We start from the raw sequence: 20356 nt of genomic DNA on the forward strand, positions 1-20356 counted from the left end.
CCTTCGATCAACCGGGCCCAGTACCCGATAAGTCTCTTTTCCTTCGATCAACCGGGCCCAGTACCCGATAAGTCTCTTTTCCTTCGATCAACCGGGCCCAGTACCCGATAAGTCTCTTTTCCTTCGATCAACCGGGCCCAGTACCCGATAAGTCTCTTTTCCTTCGATCAACCGGGCCCAGTACCCGATAAGTCTCTTTTCCTTCGATCAACCGGGCCCAGTACCCGATAAGTCTCTTTTCCTTCGATCAACCGGGCCCAGTACCCGATAAGTCTCTTTTCCTTCGATCAACCGGGCCCAGTACCCGATAAGTCTCTTTTCCTTCGATCAACCGGGCCCAGTACCCGATAAGTCTCTTTTAGACAGCGATACAAATTGGGTACCTCCCCAGCTCACCATACACCATATTACTACAGGTAGTTGTTTTAACTTTTAGGATATACTTGAGAAATTTAAGATGTAATTTTTCTAGTTTTTCGAACCCCCAGATTTCACATGTGACTCCATTACAGACAAACTTTAATTTGCTGATATCAGCTTTTCTACATCCAAAGACTGTGACCTTTATTTTTTCACTATTGATTTTCCAATCAGAGCATAGCAGTGGGGCCCACTTAAAACTCTCCAATTCATCTATATTCAGCTATAGTGTAGATTTATAGGGCGCTAGCCCCTCCTATATTCAGCTATAGTGTAGATTTATAGGGCGCTAGCCCCTCCTATATTCAGCTATAGTGTAGATTTATAGGGCGCTAGCCCCTCCTATATTCAGCTATAGTGTAGATTTATAGGGCGCTAGCCCCTCCTATATTCAGCTATAGTGTAGATTTACAGGGCGCTAGCCCCTCCTATATTCAGCTATAGTGTAGATTTATAGGGCGCTAGCCCCTCCTATATTCAGCTATAGTGTAGATTTATAGGGCGCTAGCCCCTCCTATATTCAGCTATAGTGTAGATTTATAGGGCGCTAGCCCCTCCTATATTCAGCTATAGTGTAGATTTATAGGGCGCTAGCCCCTCCTATATTCAGCTATAGTGTAGATTTATAGGGCGCTAGCCCCTCCTATATTCAGCTATAGTGTAGATTTATAGGGCGCTAGCCCCTCCTATATTCAGCTATAGTGTAGATTTATAGGGCGCTAGCCCCTCCTATATTCAGCTATTAGTGTAGATTTATAGGGCGCTAGCCCCTCCTATATTCAGCTATAGTGTAGATTTATAGGGCGCTAGCCCCTCCTATATTCAGCTATAGTGTAGATTTATAGGGCGCTAGCCCCTCCTATATTCAGCTATAGTGTAGATTTATAGGGCGCTAGCCCCTCCTATATTCAGCTATAGTGTAGATTTATAGGGCGCTAGCCCCTCCTATATTCAGCTATAGGGTAGATTTATAGGGCGCTAGCCCCTCCTATATTCAGCTATAGTGTAGATTTATAGGGCGCTAGCCCCTCCTATATTCAGCTATAGTTTAGATTTATAGGGCGCTAGCCCCTCCTATATTCAGCTATAGTGTAGATTTATAGGGCGCTAGCCCCTCCTATATTCAGCTATAGTGTAGATTTATAGGGCGCTAGCCCCTCCTATATTCAGCTATAGTGTAGATTTATAGGGCGCTAGCCCCTCCTATATTCAGCTATAGTGTAGATTTATAGGGCGCTAGCCCCTCCTATATTCAGCTATAGTGTAGATTTATAGGGTGCTAGCCCCTCCTATATTCAGCTATAGAGTAGATTTATAGGGCGCTAGCCCCTCCTATATTCAGCTATAGTGTAGATTTATAGGGCGCTAGCCCCTCCTATATTCAGCTATAGTGTAGATTTATAGGGCGCTAGCCCCTCCTATATTCAGCTATAGTGTAGATTTATAGGGCGCTAGCCCCTCCTATATTCAGCTATAGTGTAGATTTATAGGGTGCTAGCCCCTCCTATATTCAGCTATAGTGACAATGAATGGATGGTGTACGATGATAAGAGTGCCCCTCACTTCACACAGGTGTGATTTTTCCCCATAGAGATTTAAAAATATATTTATTATAACTGGACATGTACGACGATACAGTAAACGTGATTCTATAATGTCATTATAAACCATGGAGTTATAATCTAGTAAACATGATTCTATGTTACAGTGTGGTCATTAAGCCTTGTGTTATAATCTGGTAAACATGATTCTATGTTACAGTGTGGTCATTAAGCCTTGTGTTATAATCTAGTAAACATGATTCTATGTTACAGTGTGGTCATTAAGCCTTGTGTTATAATCTAGTAAACATGATTCTATGTTACAGTGTGGTCATTAAGCCTTGTGTTATAATCTGGTAAACATGATTCTATGTTACAGTGTGGTCATTAAGCCTTGTGTTATAATCTAGTAAACATGATTCTATGTTACAGTGTCATCATTAAGCCTTGTGTTATAATCTAGTAAACATGATTCTATGTTACAGTGTCATCATTAAGCCTTGTTATAAACCATGGAGTTACGTTCCTGACGGAATCATGCCGGTGTTCTGGAGAGTCGTCTACTGGACCTCGCAGTGTCTCACATGGTGAGTTATTGTTATCGTCTCCACCAGGCCGAAGGCATGGGGAGAGAGTATGTTTTACTGTCTCCACCAGGCCGAAGGCATGGGGAGAGAATATGTTTTATTGTCTCCACCAGGCCGAAGGCATGGGGAGAGAGTATGTTTTATTGTCTCCACCAGGCCGAAGGCATGGGGAGAGAGTATGTTTTATTGTCTCCACCAGGCCGAAGGTATGGGGAGAGAGTATGTTTTATAGTCTCCACCATGAAGGCATGGGGAGAGAGTATGTTTTATTGTCTCCACCAGGCTGAAGGCATGGGGAGAGAGTGTTTTATTGTCTCCACCAGGACGAAGGCATGGGGAGAGAGTATGTTTTATTGTCTCCACCAGGCTGAAGGCATGGGGAGAGAGTATGTTTTATTGTCTCCACCAGGCTGAAGGCATGGGGAGAGAGTATGTTTTATTGTCTCCACCAGGCTGAAGGCATGGGGAGAGAGTATGTTTTATTGTCTCCACCAGGCCGAAGGCATGGGGAGAGAGTATGTTTTATTGTCTCCACCAGGCCGAAGGCATGGGGAGAGAGTATGTTTTATTGTCTCCACCAGGCCGAAGGTATGGGGAGAGAGTATGTTTTATAGTCTCCACCATGAAGGCATGGGGAGAGAGTATGTTTTATTGTCTCCACCAGGCTGAAGGCATGGGGAGAGAGTATGTTTTATTGTCTCCACCAGGCTGAAGGCATGGGGAGAGAGTATGTTTTATTGTCTCCACCAGGCTGAAGGCATGGGGAGAGAGTATGTTTTATTGTCTCCACCAGGCTGAAGGCATGGGGAGAGAGTATGTTTTATTGTCTCCACCATGAAGGCAGGTACTCTTACAGGTACAGTACCTGTCCTACACTTCAGTTCAGTTTATTTTCTGAAGGAGGACATGACAGTTCATACATAGCACACATAGCTTCCATCTTCTTTTCTTTTCCTTTCCTTTTTTCTTTTTTGAGTGTCCGTAGCTCATGTCCTGTCCGATCCTAAAAGTGGTTGGGGAGAAGCCATAGTCTTGTCGGGCCGTACCCCTGGGACTAAATGGTGTTAATGTTACCTCCAGTCCTACACTCTAAAGGGGCTTGCAAATGGGGAGACATGAAACGCGCCTATAGTTCATTATCAACAAGACCTGCGTTTTTGCTCTGAGAAGTCGCGGTGCGACAACGCAAGCGTATTTACGTAAACGCGGTCCTGTGAATTTGTTGCGCACGTGCTCGTTACGTGCACACGCCCCCCCCCCCGCGACTCACCAGACCTGGATTCTGTTTCGCTTTTTTTTTACGCTTGCGTCGTCGCGCCGCTCTTCAACAGACCTGGAGGAGACCTGTCGTTGATCCAGGCAGCAACGCCTGCGTTCCTCGCTTTACGTTTGCAAGGCTCTTAAGACTAAATGGTGTTAATGTTACCCTCCAGAGACTAAATGGTGTTAATGTTACCCTCCAGAGACTAAATGGTCTTAATGTTACCCTCCAGAGACTAAATGGTGTTAATGTTACCCTCCAGGCTGCTGCTGCCCTTCATGCAGTCCTACGCTCGCTCCGGAGGGTTCTCCATCGCCGGGAAGATCAAGACGGCGCTGATCGAGAACGCCATCTACTACGGAACCTACCTGCTGATCTTCGGCTCGCTGCTCATCTACGTGGCCGTGCACCCCGAGTGGCAGCTGTCATGGTCAGTATGAACACCCTGTTTACTGTGGTCCTCCGAGCCGGGAACCAGCTGTCATGGTCAGTATGAACACCCCGTTTACTGTGGTCCTCCGAGCCGGGAACCAGATGTCATGGTCAGTATGAACACCTCGTTTACTGTGGTCCTCCGAGCCGGGAACCAGCTGTCATGGTCAGTATGAACACCTCGTTTACTGTGGTCCTCCGAGGCCGGGAACCAGATGTCATGGTCAGTATGAACACCCCGTTTACTGTGGTCCTTCTGTCATGGTCAGTATGAACACCCCGTTTACTGTGGTCCTTCTGTCATGGTCAGTATGAACACCCCGTTTACTGTGGTCCTTCTGTCATGGTCAGTATGAACACCCCGTTTACTGTGGTCCTTCTGTCATGGTCAGTATGAACACCCCGTTTACTGCTGTCATGGTCAGTATGAACAGAACACCCCGTTTACTGTGGTCCTCCGAGCCGGGAACCTGCTGCCTGGGTGGCAGCTGTCTGTTGTTAACACCTGGGGTCTGTTGTTCCAGGTATGAGCTCCAGACAGTAACAGCTGTCCTGGGGTCTGTTGTTAAAACCTGGGGTCTGTTGTTCCAGGTATGAGCTCCAGACAGTAACGGCTGTCCTGGGGTCTGTTGTTAAAACCTGGGGTCTGTTGTTCCAGGTATGAATCCAGACAGTAACAGCTGTCCTGGGGTCTGTTGTTCCAGGTATGAGCTCCAGACAGTGGGGATAACGGCGGCCAACACGTGGGGTCTGTTCCTGCTGGTGCTGCTGTTGGGTTACGGCCTGGTGGAGATCCCGCGCTCCTACTGGGACTCGTCCCGCCGGGGCCACCTGCTGGTCAAGACCTACTTCAAGGCGGCCAAGCTGATGACGGAGAAGGCCGACGCCCAGGAGACCCTGGAGGACGTGATGGAGGTAAAGCTGTGGGTCGGGACCTCGTCTGTGGGTCACGGACACACACACACGCACGCACACACGCACCCACGCACCCACGCACATACGCACACACGCACAAACACACACACCCACACACACACACACACACACATGGCGATAAACCTATGGGTCACGGACGCACGCACGCCTAACTCCAGGACTGTGTTCTGTTCCAGGAAGTGAGAAAGATCAGTGAGTCCATCAAGTACAACCATCCTCTGAGGAAGTACATCGACACCATTCTGAAGAAGGTACCTTTTTATTTATTATTATTATTATTATTATTATTATTATTATTATTATTACCATTCTGAAGAAGGTACCTTTTTATTTTTTATTATTATTATTATTATTATTATTATTACCATTCTGAAGAAGGTCACTTTTTATTTATTATTTTATTTGCTGCCTTTGACGGAGTATTCCGTCAATTAAAATCCAACCATTGTCTGCCTCTGACGGAATTCTCCATCAATTAATGTACTTTAATTTCCTTCAATATGAAACAGTTTAATTTCCATGTCCATCTCTGGGACCCCAATTTATATTCCATTTGGTTCCATTTGTACACTCTCAGAGTTACAGACCCATAAGGGTCCATTTGGTTCCATTTGTGTACACTCAGAGTTACAGACCCATAAGGGTCCATTTGGTTCCAAACTATCATTTAGCTGGGGACCCCCTGGAACTCCCTCAAGGAACCCCTGGGTTTCCCAGGACCCCACGTTTGGGAACCACTGCAATAGGGAGATGGTATTGACGGCGTTCTGCTGCCCCCTAGTGTCCGCTGGACTACCAGGAGAAGATGGGCCGAAACATGGACGACTATGAAGACTTTGACGACAAACACAACACCTACCCTAGTGAGAAGAGTCTGGTGAAACTACATAAACAGGTAAATAAACTATCACAACACCTACCCTAGTGAGAAGAGTCTGGTGAAACTACATAAACAGGTAATTAAACACCTACCCTAGTGAGAAGAGTCTGGTGAAACTACATAAACAGGTAATTAAACTATCACAACACCTACCCTAGTGAGAAGAGTCTGGTGAAACTACATAAACAGGTAATTAAACTATCACAACACCTACCCTAGTGAGAAGAGTCTGGTGAAACGACACAAACTGGTAAATAAACACCTACCCTAGTGAGAAGAGTCTGGTGAAACTACATAAACAGGTAATTAAACTATCACAACACCTACCCTAGTGAGAAGAGTCTGGTGAAACTACATAAACAGGTAATTAAACACCTACCCTAGTGAGAAGAGTCTGGTGAAACGACACAAACTGGTAAATAAACACCTACCCTAGTGAGAAGAGTCTGGTGAAAGTACATAAACAGGTAATTAAACTATCACAACACCTACCCTAGTGAGAAGAGTCTGGTGAAACTACACAAACTGGTAATTAAACTAAAGTGCATAGTGGTCCTTCGAGCCAGAACCAGCAGATACCCACCCTAGTGAGAAGAGTCTAACTGGTAATTAATGGATGGGATTAAAAATCTAAAAAACACTAATAACTCTGAATCTAAATCAATGATTCCGATTCTAACCGAAGATTATGTTCTTGACGGCCAGTCGCGAGTCGCGTTAAGGCTCATACATAGTCTGGATTTTCGGTGGTGAGGTGACCACACCGAACTACAACATGACGTCACTGAGGTGACCACCGAACTACAACATGACGTCACTGAGGTGACCACCGAACTACAACATGACGTCACGAGCCGCGGTGAAGAGCAAACCACCGCCACCGCTCCAGCCCTCTCTGTTTTTACTCACCACCGCTCAACGTTATTTCAGCTCCGGTGGTCAGCTCACCACCGGAGCGGTGGTCACCTCACCACCGAAAATCCAGACTATGAATAGGCCTTTAGAAGTAACCATACCTCGCGTAGTCGGCGATCCTCCGGGTGGTGATTTGGATGCTATCTAGCATAAACAAGATGGCGTCTGTGCCACCTTGACATGGGCTCTGAAGCTGCTAATCGCTGGGCGCTCTGATGTAATTGTTCCAAATGACCCTGGGTGATTAGAGTGTTGGCATTGTGTTATGCTTTAGCTATTGAAATGTTTTTTTGAAATATCGAAGAACGACTGTCATTTTCAAACAGACATTTTTAGAATCTGATCTCAGGTCAAAATGGGTTAATACAACATTAATAATAACTAGATCACACTGTTCTGATCTCAGGTCAAAATGGGTTAATACAACATTAATAATAACTAGATCACACTGTTCCTGAAGAAACAGTTTGGGCTCGAGTAGCTCGCCCAGGGCACAGGGAAAAACAATCATCACAAATCCTGTGTGTGTGCGTGTGTGTGTGTGTGCGTGTGTGCGCCTGCGTGTGTGTGCGTGTGTGCAGGTGATCTACGCGGTGCAGAGACACAACAGGACCAGGGTCCAGTGGCAGATCCTCCTACAGCAGGCCATACACCTGGAGGACGTGGCCAAGAACGAGAGCAGCTCCTCCCACGTGTTCGTCCACAGCTTCCCCGAGGCGGAGCCTGCTGGCTGGTTCAGCAGATACCTCTATACACCAACTGTAGGTGAGTGCAAGGTTGGTCCTTCGAGCCGGAAACCTGCTACCGTAGGTTAGTATATACCTCTGTACACCTACCATAGGTTAGTATATACCTCTGTACACCTACCATAGGTCAGTATGTCCTCTGTACACCTACTGTAAGTGAGTCGATGGACATTTTATCGTCATGAAAATGCTATGTCTGGGTGTCAGAATGGTACTGGCAGTGCCTTGCTAAAGGGTTCTATGTCTCTGTGGGTGTCAGAGTGTGTACTGCAGTGCCTTGCTAAAGGGTTCTATGTCCTGTGGGTGTCAGAGTGGTACTGGCAGTGCCTTGCTAAAGGGTTCTATGTCTGGGTTTCAGAATGGTACTGGCAGTGCCTTGCTAAAGGGTTCTATGTCTGGGTTTCAGAGTGGTACTGGCAGTGCCTTGCTAAAGGGTTCTATGTCTGGGTTTCAGAGTGGTACTGGCAGTGCCTTGCTAAAGGGTTCTATGTCTCTGTGGGTTTCAGAGTGGTACTGGCAGTGCCTTGCTAAAGGGTTCTATGTCTGGGTTTCAGAGTGGTACTGGCAGTGCCTTGCTAAAGGGTTCTATGTCTGGGTTTCAGAATGGTACTGGCAGTGCCTTGCTAAAGGGTTCTATGTCTCTGTGGGTTTCAGAATGGTACTGGCAGTGCCTGCTGAAGCAGTGGTTCCACAGGGCTCTGTCCGCGGTGCTCACGCTGTTCTCCGTGGCCGTGGTGTGGTCAGAGTGCACCTTCTTCAGCCCTCGGCCCGTCCTGTCGCTGTTCGCCGTCTTCATCCAGCTGGCCGAGAGGGACTACAACTATCTGTACATCGAGGTGAGAAAACTACAACTATGGCCTCCGAGAGGGACTACAACTATCTGTACGTCGAGGTGAGAAAACTACAACTATGGCCTCCGAGAGGGACTACAACTATCTGTACACACCCGCAACACCCGAGGGAGCTCAACGAACCTTGGACAGCCCAGATTCGGCACAAATTCATTTCGCTCCTATGCCACCAAAATGTGGAACGCCCTACCAACAGTCATTAAGACATGTGAATCCCTTGACTCCTTCAAAACCGCTCTCAAAGGGCACCTACGGACGGCTGCAATTCGAAACTGGCCCCCGTAAAATCTGAATCCCCCCCCCCCCCCACCCCTTTTTCCCCTCACTGTATTATGTATCTTTTCCCTTTTTACCTCCTTTATGATGAATTCCTGTTCTGTTCTTTAACCCATTCTGAACGGGAACCCATTTTGGTGTTGGCATCATGTCGTGCTTTAGCTATTTAAAAATAGCAGATCTACAAGCTCATATCGCGCCACCGAGTGGCGCGATACGAGCTTGTAGGTCTGCTATTTAAAAAAAATCGAAGAACGACTGACATAGAAACATAGCTTTATCAGAAAACTGTCAGGATGTAGAAGACGTTTATATAATCTGATCTCAGGTCAGAATGGGTTAACTATATAGAAATGTCTATTTGTTTTTGATGAATTGAAGAGGTGGACCCTCTTGTAATCAATCAATCAATCCATCCACCAGATGGCGTGCTTCGTCACCATCTTCTTCCTGTGCACCTGCGTGTATTCCACCGTGTTCCGCATCCGAGTCTTTAACTACTACTACCTGGCAACGCACCACCAGACGGACGCCTACAGCCTGCAGTTCAGTGGCATGTGAGTATTCTGACCTGAGATCAGCCTACAGCTTGCAGTTCAGTGGCATGTGAGTATTCTGACCTGAGATCAGCCTACAGCTTGCAGTTCAGTGGCATGTGAGTATTCTGACCTGAGATCAGCCTACAGCCTGCAGTTCAGTGGCATGTGAGTATTCTGACCTGAGATCAGCCTACAGCCTGCAGTTCAGTGGCATGTGAGTATTCTGACCTGAGATCAGCCTACAGCCTACAGCCTGCAGTTCAGTGGCATGTGAGTACAGACGGACAGACAGACGGACCTTAAGGTTGGGCGATATGCCAATTATTTTCAATCGCCCATCGTCTGTCCAAAAATCGCCGATGGACGATATATTCGTGTCATAAAAGTAAAGTGAGAACAGCTCACTGCAGGTCGCAAAAAAGCCAAATCTACAAGCTCTCAAGGCGCTGCGTCCTGCCTTGTTTTTGCAGCGCATGCGTTGAGAGCTTGTAGATCCGTCTGTTTTTGCAACGCAAGCTGCGCAGCCAGGGTAACAAAATAAGAAATAGGTTACAGGTGGAGATGGAGTGAAGTTGGAACGGACAAGCAGCTGCAAGCCAAGCTAACATCACAACCACTGGCTGGTGACAGTGTTGTTAGCCGCAGCAACATGTAGCCTGCCTGCCCTTAGAGTATAAGAGCCTGTCCTTACCCTAGTAACTTCTCCTCCTCCCCGGAGAAGTCTTGCCTCCCCGCACCGGCGTCGGAGGCTCGGAGCGCCGGCCCCCATGCTGCTGCTGATCCACAGGCTCTCAAGGCGTCGCGTCCTGCCTGTTTTTGCAGTGCCGTTCTCTACGCGTTGAGAGCTTGTAGATCTGTTTATTTTTGCATTGCTGTTCTATGATCCTATAGTTTACTGTCTCTCTGCATTCTATGATCCTATAGTTTACTGAGACGCGACACTGTCTCTCTGCATTATATGATCTTATAGTTTACTGTCTCTCTGCATTCTATGAGGCTATAGTTTACTGTCTCTCTGCATTCTATGATCTTATAGTTTACTGTCTCTCTGCATTCTATGAGGCTATAGTTTACTGTCTCTCTGCATTCTATGATCTTATAGTTTACTGTCTCTCTGCATTCTATGATCCTATAGTTTACTGTCTCTGCATTCTATGATCTTATAGTTTACTGTCTCTCTGCATTCTATGATCCTATAGTTTACTGTCTCTCTGCATTCTATGATCCTATAGTTTACTGTCTCTATGCATTCTATGATCCTATAGTTTACTGTCTCTGCATTCTATGATCCTATAGTTTACTGTCTCTCTGCATTCTATGATCCTATAGTTTACTGTCTCTCTGCATTCTATGATCCTATAGTTTACTGTCTCTCTGCATTCTATGATCCTATAGTTTACTGTCTCTCTGCATTCTATGATCCTATAGTTTACTGTCTCTCTGCATTCTATGATCCTATAGTTTACTGTCTCTCTGCATTCTATGATCCTATAGTTTACTGTCTCTCTGCATTCTATGATCCTATAGTTTACTGTCTCTCTGCATTCTATGATCCTATAGTTTACTGTCTCTCTGCATTCTATGATCCTATAGTTTACTGTCTCTCTGCATTCTATGATCCTATAGTTTACTGTCTCTCTGCATTCTATGATCCTATAGTTTACTGTCTCTCTGCATTCTATGATCCTATAGTTTACTCTGTATTATTACTTGCCCAAGCAGAGCGCGCAAGTACTAGTTTCGCCCGGGACTCGTATGCACCGTCCCGGCAAATGACGTAATGACTACTTGTGCCTGATACGGCAGTGGTACAATTTACAATTTACAATTTAGGCATTTAGCAGACGCTCTTAATCCAGAGCGACTTACATTTAAGCAAGAACAAAAGCATGGGAATACATCACATAAAAGTATTTATCATGAAACATGCGTAAGCTAAGAAAGTAACAGTGGAATATCTATATAATGAAACTATACATACACTATACATATAAACTATACATATTTACTACTATGCTATACATATGTACTATGGCGTGCTATGACTAAATACAATACAATTATAGTGCTGTCTACATAACATGCTATAAGTCTGTATAAAATGCTATCTAAGCCAACATAAATGCTATCTAAGGGGTTAGGGTAAGTGCTATGGGCCATGATGGAGTCTGAAAAGGTGGGTTTTCAGGCTACGGCGGAAGATTGGGAGTGATGCTGCAGTTCTGACTGCAATGGGAAGTGCATTCCACAGTTTTGGAGCCAGAAGGGAGAAGAGTTTAGGACGTGTGGAGCGTTGTCCCGGCGTTTTTAGTGAGGGTACTTCCAGCTTCCCTGCGTTGGCTGATCTGAGTGCGCGGGAGGGTTTGTAGGGTTCAATCATACTTGTAAGATATGGGGGAGCCATACCTTTGGTTGCTTTGAATGCCAGCATCAGAGTTTTGTATTCTGTGCGGGCAGCGACCGGGAGCCAGTGGAGGGAGCGGAGCAGGGGGGAGACATGTGAGAATTGGTGGTGCCAGATTACATACATGTATACACAGGAGCATTACCTTTAATCCTCCCGACACTAAAACATATCGTCATTACGTCGCCACCATCGAAAACCATTGGTTTTATCAGGCACAACTAGTCATTACGTATATACATAGTGTATAACTAGCTCTCAATGATTACATAATAAAGATGTGGATTAAAGGACCCAATGCCAGAGTGTAATTGGTTTTCAATGGTGACGTAATGACGATATGTTTTAGTGTTGGGAGGATTAAAGGTAATGCTCCTGTGTATACATGTATGTAATCTGGCACCACTGCCGTATCAGGCACAAGTAGTCATTACGTCATTTGCTGGGACGGTGCATACGCATCGAAAATGCTGGGATGGTGCATATGGCGCAAAGTAACCACAGTATACCGCTAATCAACTTACAATTTACATATACATAATATAAATAGTATATGTATAACTAGCTCTCAATGAGTACGTAGCTCTCTATATAAACTTGTACCATACTTAATAATACTTTTTACATGCATAAAGTAGGTAGGTAGCAAATAGTTAAACCTAATAATTCAACATTTCAAACGTTCCTTCACAGAGAAACTGGGATTTGACAGTTTGTAGCGGTCGAAAGTACTTGCACGCTCTGCGTGCGCACTAGTTGGCCATTTATGGCACCTAGTTTATGACACCATTTATGACACCTACTGTAAGTGTCTCTGGGTAAAGCAGGCTGTTCTGTGTTCTGACTCCTCCTCTGTGTTCTGACTCCTCCTCTGTGTTCTGACTCCTCCTCTGTGTTCTGACTCCTCCTCTGTGTTCTGACTCCTCCTCTGTGTTCTGACTCCTCCTCTGTGTTCTGACTCCTCCTCTGTGTTCTGACTCCTCCTCTGTGTTCTGACTCCTCCTCTGTGTTCTGACTCCTCCTCTGTGTTCTGACTCCTCCTCTGTGTTCTGACTCCTCCTCTGTGTCCTGACTCCTCCTCTGTGTTCTGACTCCTCCTCTGTGTTCTGACTCCTCCTCTGTGTCCTGACTCCTCCTCTGTGTTCTGACTCCTCCTCTGTGTTCTGACTCCTCCTCTGTGTTCTGACTCCTCCTCTGTGTTCTGACTCCTCCTCTGTGTTCTGACTCCTCCTCTGTGTCCTGACTCCTCCTCTGTGTTCTGACTCCTCCTCTGTGTTCTGACTCCTCCTCTGTGTTCTGACTCCTCCTCTGTGTTCTGACTCCTCCTCTGTGTTCTGACTCCTCCTCTGTGTTCTGACTCCTCCTCTGTGTTCTGACTCCTCCTCTGTGTTCTGACTCCTCCTCTGTGTTCTGACTCCTCCTCTGTGTTCTGACTCCTCCTCTGTGTCCTGACTCCTCCTCTGTGTTCTGACTCCTCCTCTGTGTTCTGACTCCTCCTCTGTGTTCTGACTCCTCCTCTGTGTTCTGACTCCTCCTCTGTGTTCTGACTCCTCCTCTGTGTTCTGACTCCTCCTCTGTGTTCTGACTCCTCCTCTGTGTTCTGACTCCTCCTCTGTGTTCTGCAGGCTGTTCTGTCGTCTGACTCCTCCTCTGTGTTCTGACTCCTCCTCTGTGTTCTGACTCCTCCTCTGTGTTCTGACTCCTCCTCTGTGTCCTGCAGGCTGTTCTGTCGTCTGACTCCTCCTCTGTGCCTGAACTTCCTGGGTCTGATCCACATGGACTCTGCCATCTCTCACCAGGACAAGATGCAGACCGCCTACACGTCGGTACGTACCGCACGCACACACGCACGTACACACGCACGCACGTACACACGCACGCACGTACACACGCACGTACGCACGCACGTACACACACACACACACACACGTACACACGCACACGTACACACGCACGCACATACACACGCACACAAGAGATCGTGCGTTCTGGTAACATGTAGCGTGTTCTCTTTAATACAATCAGCTTTTTTTTCTTTCAAATTAACAGCTCCTCCCCATGTGTTTCAGATCATGGGTTCTCTGTGTTTTACATGTTTCAGATCATTGTTAACATGTGTGTAACATGTGTTTCAGATCATGGGTTCTCTGTGTTTTACATGTTTCAGATCATTGTTAACATGTGTGTAACATGTGTTTCAGATCATTGTTAACATGTGTGTAACATGTGTTTCAGATCATTGTTAACATGTGTGTAACATGTGTTTCAGATCATTGTTAACATGTGTGTAACATGTGTTTCAGATCATTGTTAACATGTGTGTAACATGTGTTTCAGATCATTGTTAACATGTGTGTAACATGTGTTTCAGATCATTGTTAACATGTGTATAACATGTGTTTCAGATCATTGTTAACATGTGTGTAACATGTGTTTCAGATCATTGTTAACATGTGTGTAACATGTGTTTCAGATCATTGTTAACATGTGTATAACATGTGTTTCAGATCATTGTTAACATGTGTGTAACATGTGTTTCAGATCATTGTTAACATGTGTGTAACATGTGTTTCAGATCATGGCTTGTCTGTGTTTTACATGTTTCAGATCATTGTTAACATGTGTGTAACATGTGTTTCAGATCATGGGTTCTCTGTGTTTTACATGTTTCAGATCATTGTTAACATGTGTGTAACATGTGTTTCAGATCATTGTTAACATGTGTGTAACATGTGTTTCAGATCATTGTTAACATGTGTGTAACATGTGTTTCAGATCATTGTTAACATGTGTTTCAGATCATTGTTAACATGTGTGTAACATGTGTTTCAGATCATGGGTTCTCTGCGTGTTCTCTCCTTCATCGCTAACGGATTCTACATCTACTATCCGATGCTCATCCTCATCCTCTGCATCGCCACATACTTCAGGTCAGTACCCTGTGGCCTCCCCCAGAGTCAGGGTCCAAGTAGCCTGGAACCCACACATCCCTGTGGCCTCCCCCAGAGTCAGAGGTTTAAATGTGTTATTAAAGGAGTTATTAATGTCCCACAGCCTGGGGGGTTTAAATGTGTTATTAAAGGAGTTATTAATGTCCCACAGCCTGGGGGGTTTAAATGTGTTATTAAAGGAGTTATTAATGTCCCACAGCCTGGGGGGTTTAAATGTGTTAATAAAGGAGTTATTACGTGTTATTAAAGGAGTTATTATGTGTTATTAAAGGAGTTATTAATGTCCCACAGCCTGGGGGGTTTAAATGTGTTATTAAAGGAGTTATTAATGTCCCACAGCCTGGGGACTCGCCTTCTGAACCTCCTGGGGTTCCAGCAGTTCATGGGAGACAACGAGATGACCTCTGACCTCATCGACGAGGGAAAGGAGCTCATCCGGAGAGGTTGGTCTAAGAAGGTGTATTTAATACCTTTTCATACAAGGTTATTGATCCTGATTGCATTGTATGTTGTATTCCTACAGTCTCCAATAGCATTGTATGTTGTATTCCTACAGTCTCCAATAGCATTGTATGTTGTATTCCTACAGTCTCCAATAGCATTGTATGTTGTATTCCTACAGTCTCCAATAGCATTGTATGTTGTATTCCTACAGTCTCCAATAGCATTGTATGTTGTAGTCCTACAGTCTCCAATAGCCTTGTATGTTGTAGTCCTACAGTCTCCAATAGGATTGTATGTTGTAGTCCTACAGTCTCCAATAGCATTGTATGTTGTAGTCCTACAGTCTCCAATAGCATTGTATGTTGTAGTCCTACAGTCTCCAATAGGATTGTATGTTGTAGTCCTACAGTCTCCAATAGCATTGTATGTTGTAGTCCTACAGTCTCCAATAGCATTGTATGTTGTAGTCCTACAGTCTCCAATAGGATTGTATGTTGTAGTCCTACAGTCTCCAATAGCATTGTATGTTGTAGTCCTACAGTCTCCAATAGCATTGTATGTTGTAGTCCTACAGTCTCCAATAGCATTGTATGTTGTAGTCCTACAGTCTCCAATAACATTGTATGTTGTAGTCCTACAGTCTCCAATAGCATTGTATGTTGTAGTCCTACAGTCTCCAATAGGATTGTATGTTGTAGTCCTACAGTCTCCAATAGCATTGTATGTTGTAGTCCTACAGTCTCCAATAGCATTGTATGTTGTAGTCCTACAGTCTCCAATAGCATTGTATGTTGTAGTCCTACAGTCTCCAATAGGATTGTATGTTGTAGTCCTACAGTCTCCAATAGCATTGTATGTTGTAGTCCTACAGTCTCCAATAGCATTGTATGTTGTAGTCCTACAGTCTCCAATAGCATTGTATGTTGTAGTCCTACAGTCTCCAATAACATTGTATGTTGTAGTCCTACAGTCTCCAATAGCATTGTATGTTGTAGTCCTACAGTCTCCAATAGCATTGTATGTTGTAGTCCTACAGTCTCCAATAACATTGTATGTTGTAGTCCTACAGTCTCCAATAACATTGTATGTTGTAGTCCTACAGTCTCCAATAACATTCACTTAAACTTCACTCTAAAGTCCATAGACTCCAATGAGTTCTGTAAACTTCACTCTAAAGTCCATAGACTCCAATGAGTTCTGTAAACTTCACTCTAAAGTCCATAGACTCCAATGCGTTCTGTAAACTTCACTCTAAAGAGCGTCTGATAAAATGACTACAGCCATAAAAATATTCTCTTATGTATGAGGGTCCCTGGCATATCTCTTCAAAAGGGGGTCCCTGACACTCTCTTCAAAAGGGGGTCCCTGACACCGTGGGGGTCCACGGGCTGATGGGGGTCCTTTGAGTGAACAGAGAACATGTTTTATTGTACGGTTGCTCCATAAGGTCTTTCATTGTGATGTCACATTAAGGGCGGAGTCTGTCTTTTGTTTACCACAGAAAAAAGGAAGCGACAACGGATCGAAGACGGAGAGAACCGACGGAGGGTGAGTACAGTACGCACGCACACACACACACACACACACACACAGTACAGTACGCTGCCCCCCCCCCCCCCCCCCCCCACACACACACACACACACAGTACAGTACGCTGCCCCCCCCCCCCCCCCAGGAAGATAACTATGAATCACTCTTTTATACCAGGAAGATAACTCCATCAATCACTCACAGAGTGACAGACTTCATCTTGACAGACTGTGTGTGTGTGTGTGTGTGTGCGTGTGCGTGTGCGTGCGTGCGTGCGCGTGCGTGTGTGTGTGTGCGTTCAGGAGTGGAAGGAGCGCTACGGAGGCTCCAGGGAGGACGGAGGTAACGGTAACCAAGGCAACCCTTCCAGAAACAGGAACTGTCACTCTGACTCCAAGGAGACGAGAGAAAACTACAACTCCCAAGTTACACCTAGTGAGTAGAACTACAACTCCCATGTTACGCCTAGTGAGTAGAACTACAACTTCCATGTTACGCCTAGTGAGCAGAACTACAACTCCCATGTTACACCTAGTGAGTAGAACTACAACTTCCATGTTACGCCTAGTGAGTAGAAATACAACTCCCATGTTAGTGAGTAGAACTACAACTCCCATGTTACACCTAGTGAGTAGAACTACAACTCCCATGTTACGCCTAGTGAGTAGAACTACAACTCCCATGCTAGTGAGTAGAACTACAACTCCTATATTACACCTAGTGAGTAGAACTACAATGTTTCTATCGTAATAACAGAGGCCAGATGTTTCTATCGTAGTAACAGACCAGATGTTTCTATCGTATTAACAGACCAGATGTTTCTATCGTATTAACAGACCAGATGTTTCTATCGTATTAACAGACCAGATGTTTCTATCGTAGTAACAGACCAGATGTTTCTATCGTAGTAACAGACCAGATGTTTCTATCGTATTAACAGACCAGATGTTTCTATCGTAATAACAGACCAGATGTTTCTATCGTAATAACAGACCAGATGTTTCTATCGTAGTAACAGACCAGATGTTTCTATCGTAGTAACAGACCAGATGTTTCTATCGTATTAACATACCAGATGTTTCTATCGTAGTAACAGACCAGATGTTTCTATCGTAATAACAGACCAGATGTTTCTATCGTAATAACAGACCAGATGTTTCTATCGTATTAACAGACCAGATGTTTCTATCGTAGTAACAGACCAGATGTTTCTATCGTATTAACAGACCAGATGTTTCTATCGTATTAACAGACCAGATGTTTCTATCGTAGTAACAGACCAGATGTTTCTATCGTAGTAACAGACCAGATGTTTCTATCGTAGTAACAGACCAGATGTTTCTATCGTAGTAACAGACCAGATGTTTCTATCGTAGTAACAGACCAGATGTTTCTATCGTAGTAACAGACCAGATGTTTCTATCGTAGTAACAGACCAGATGTTTCTATCGTAGTAACAGACCAGATGTTTCTATCGTAGTAACAGACCAGATGTTTCTATCGTAGTAACAGACCAGATGTTTCTATCGTAGTAACAGACCAGATGTTTCTATCGTAGTAACAGACCAGATGTTTCTATCGTAGTAACAGACCAGATGTTTCTATCGTAATAACAGACCAGATGTTTCTATCGTATTAACAGAGGCCAGATATTGTCGAGCAGGAAGTCGTGCGGAGAAGGACTGCGTGGAGCTGCTTCAGGACGCCGAGCCGCTCGACTTCAACGCTGACAGCCTGAACGATGACGCTGTGGAGGCGGAGTCTAATTCTGCCAGGTAACACCCTCTAGAGGCGGAGTCTATTTATACCAGGTTACACTCTGGAGGCGGGGTCTAATTCTACCAGGTAACAGCTTCTGGAGGCGGAGTCTAATTCTACCAGGTAACACTCTGGAGGCAGAGTCTAATTCTACCAGGTAACAGCTTCTGGAGGCGGAGTCTAATTATACCAAGTAACACTCTGGAGGCGGGGTCTAATTCTACCAGGTAACACCTTCTGGAGGCGGGGTCTAATTCTACCAGGTAACACCTTCTGAAGGCGGGGTCTAATTCTACCAGGTAACACCTTCTGAAGGCGGGGTCTAATTCTACCAGGTAACACTCTGGAGGCGGGGTCTAATTCTACCAGGTAACACCTTCTGGAGGCGGGGTCTAATTATACCAAGTAACACTCTGGAGGCGGGGTGTAATGGACTCTAATTGTAAAGGTGTGATTCAGACAGATGGACACTAGGGGGAGTCAGAGAGGTTACATACAAAGTCAATGTCAGACGAACAGGCGTGGCGTGATCAGCCGCCTGTTAGCATGTTAGCATGCTAACGTGTCGTTTTCTCTCCTCCAGACACACAACAGGAAGATATCTGTCCATGTCCAGTTCTGCTTCCCGGAGCAGGATCTTTGACGACGTCTGACCAATCACTGAAGGACGTACAGCTGTGTATACGTGTATTACATACATGTACATGCTGTGTGTATTACATACATGTTCATGCTGTGTGTATTACATACATGTACATGCTGTGAATACGTGTTTATCACAAGGCCTTGTCGAGAAGGTTATTTTTCTCTTTCTTGTACTGAAGTGTTTCTGTAATATATTTATTTAAGTGTTCGTCAGCCCAGTGAAATGTTACGATAATATATGAATAACTTAAAGAAAAGAAAAGACAATATGAATGATACGTTGGTGATGATCAGAGTGTTTTAATGATACTTTAATGATACGTTGGTCGATCGGAGTGTTTTGTGTTAAATAATCAAATTATGATGATTTTATTTTTCCTGATTATTTTTTGAGGGTTTTCTTTTGTATGATCGGTTGATTGGCTCTTGTGTCGTGACTCTGCAATCTCTGTCGAAAAGAATAATATATAACGCGCACGCAGCCACGCACGCACGCGCGCACGCACACACACACTCCTCACTGTATGTATAGATATGTCACATTTATGAACGTCATATTTGTATAAAGTTGATTTACAAGTTTTTTTGTTTTGTTTTCTAACTCGCATTCACTGCTGTCGAATCGATGGTGTAACTGTTACAACATGGCTAGTAAGCCAAGTATGTCTTACATGCGTTTATCATTGACCTCTACAACTAAAACTTAACATTAAAAACTCCTTAAACATTTAATTTATTTTAGAAATAGGTCATCTTTAGGGGGATCGAACTCCCACTGCACTTCATGGGGCTTCAGTCGCGACGCCCAGGTTGAGAACCCCTGCTCTATAGAGCGTCGCAGTCCCTCCCCCTTTCAGAACAACGAGTGGCCCAGGAAATGAATCGCAATGCATTTTGACCATAGGCATTTCTTAAATTATTTATTTAAAGACCTTTTAAGCGTCGTACGAAGCCAACTCTCGTCCCTGGAGCCTCCGTAGCGCTGGGCCACTCGTTGTTCTGAAAGGGGGAGGGACTGCAGCGGACGCATGTCGGACTAGCGCCTGCTCCCGTGCTTGCGGTTATGGTTAGGTTAGGGTTTGAGGTGGGTTGACTAGTCTAACTAACGTACTGCACCCACTCTATTCAGTGAAATAGGAACTGTACTGAAAATAAAATAGATATTTAATGTGTTTTTAATTCCTATTTTGAGTTCTAGAGGGCAATTATAACGTATTGAGTTTATGATTGACTTTTATT

At 44.8% G+C, this 20356-nt stretch overlaps 1 protein-coding gene across 2 annotated transcripts in view; it reads left to right on the forward strand.

Annotated features, from left to right (window-relative positions):
- lmbrd2b (LMBR1 domain containing 2b) overlaps nucleotides 1-20065 on the forward strand; it is a 28033-nt gene extending 7968 nt beyond the window's left edge. For both annotated transcript variants that reach the window (XM_083794462.1, XM_083794463.1), the window contains 15 exons: nucleotides 2447-2548; nucleotides 4072-4239; nucleotides 4946-5156; nucleotides 5354-5428; nucleotides 5959-6072; nucleotides 7554-7737; nucleotides 8373-8554; nucleotides 9269-9402; nucleotides 13509-13614; nucleotides 14621-14718; nucleotides 15079-15182; nucleotides 16685-16731; nucleotides 17017-17149; nucleotides 18357-18489; nucleotides 19056-20065. In XM_083794462.1, coding sequence (XP_083650588.1) covers nucleotides 2447-2548; nucleotides 4072-4239; nucleotides 4946-5156; nucleotides 5354-5428; nucleotides 5959-6072; nucleotides 7554-7737; nucleotides 8373-8554; nucleotides 9269-9402; nucleotides 13509-13614; nucleotides 14621-14718; nucleotides 15079-15182; nucleotides 16685-16731; nucleotides 17017-17149; nucleotides 18357-18489; nucleotides 19056-19125 — 1861 coding nt within the window. In that variant the 3' untranslated portion in view covers nucleotides 19126-20065. The remainder of the gene's footprint in view (nucleotides 1-2446; nucleotides 2549-4071; nucleotides 4240-4945; nucleotides 5157-5353; nucleotides 5429-5958; nucleotides 6073-7553; nucleotides 7738-8372; nucleotides 8555-9268; nucleotides 9403-13508; nucleotides 13615-14620; nucleotides 14719-15078; nucleotides 15183-16684; nucleotides 16732-17016; nucleotides 17150-18356; nucleotides 18490-19055) is intronic.
- Nucleotides 20066-20356: the final 291 nt, after the last annotated feature.

Source organism: Protomyctophum parallelum (assembly GCF_964188405.1).
Source record: "Protomyctophum parallelum genome assembly, chromosome: 21".
Lineage (NCBI taxonomy): Eukaryota > Metazoa > Chordata > Actinopteri > Myctophiformes > Myctophidae > Protomyctophum > Protomyctophum parallelum.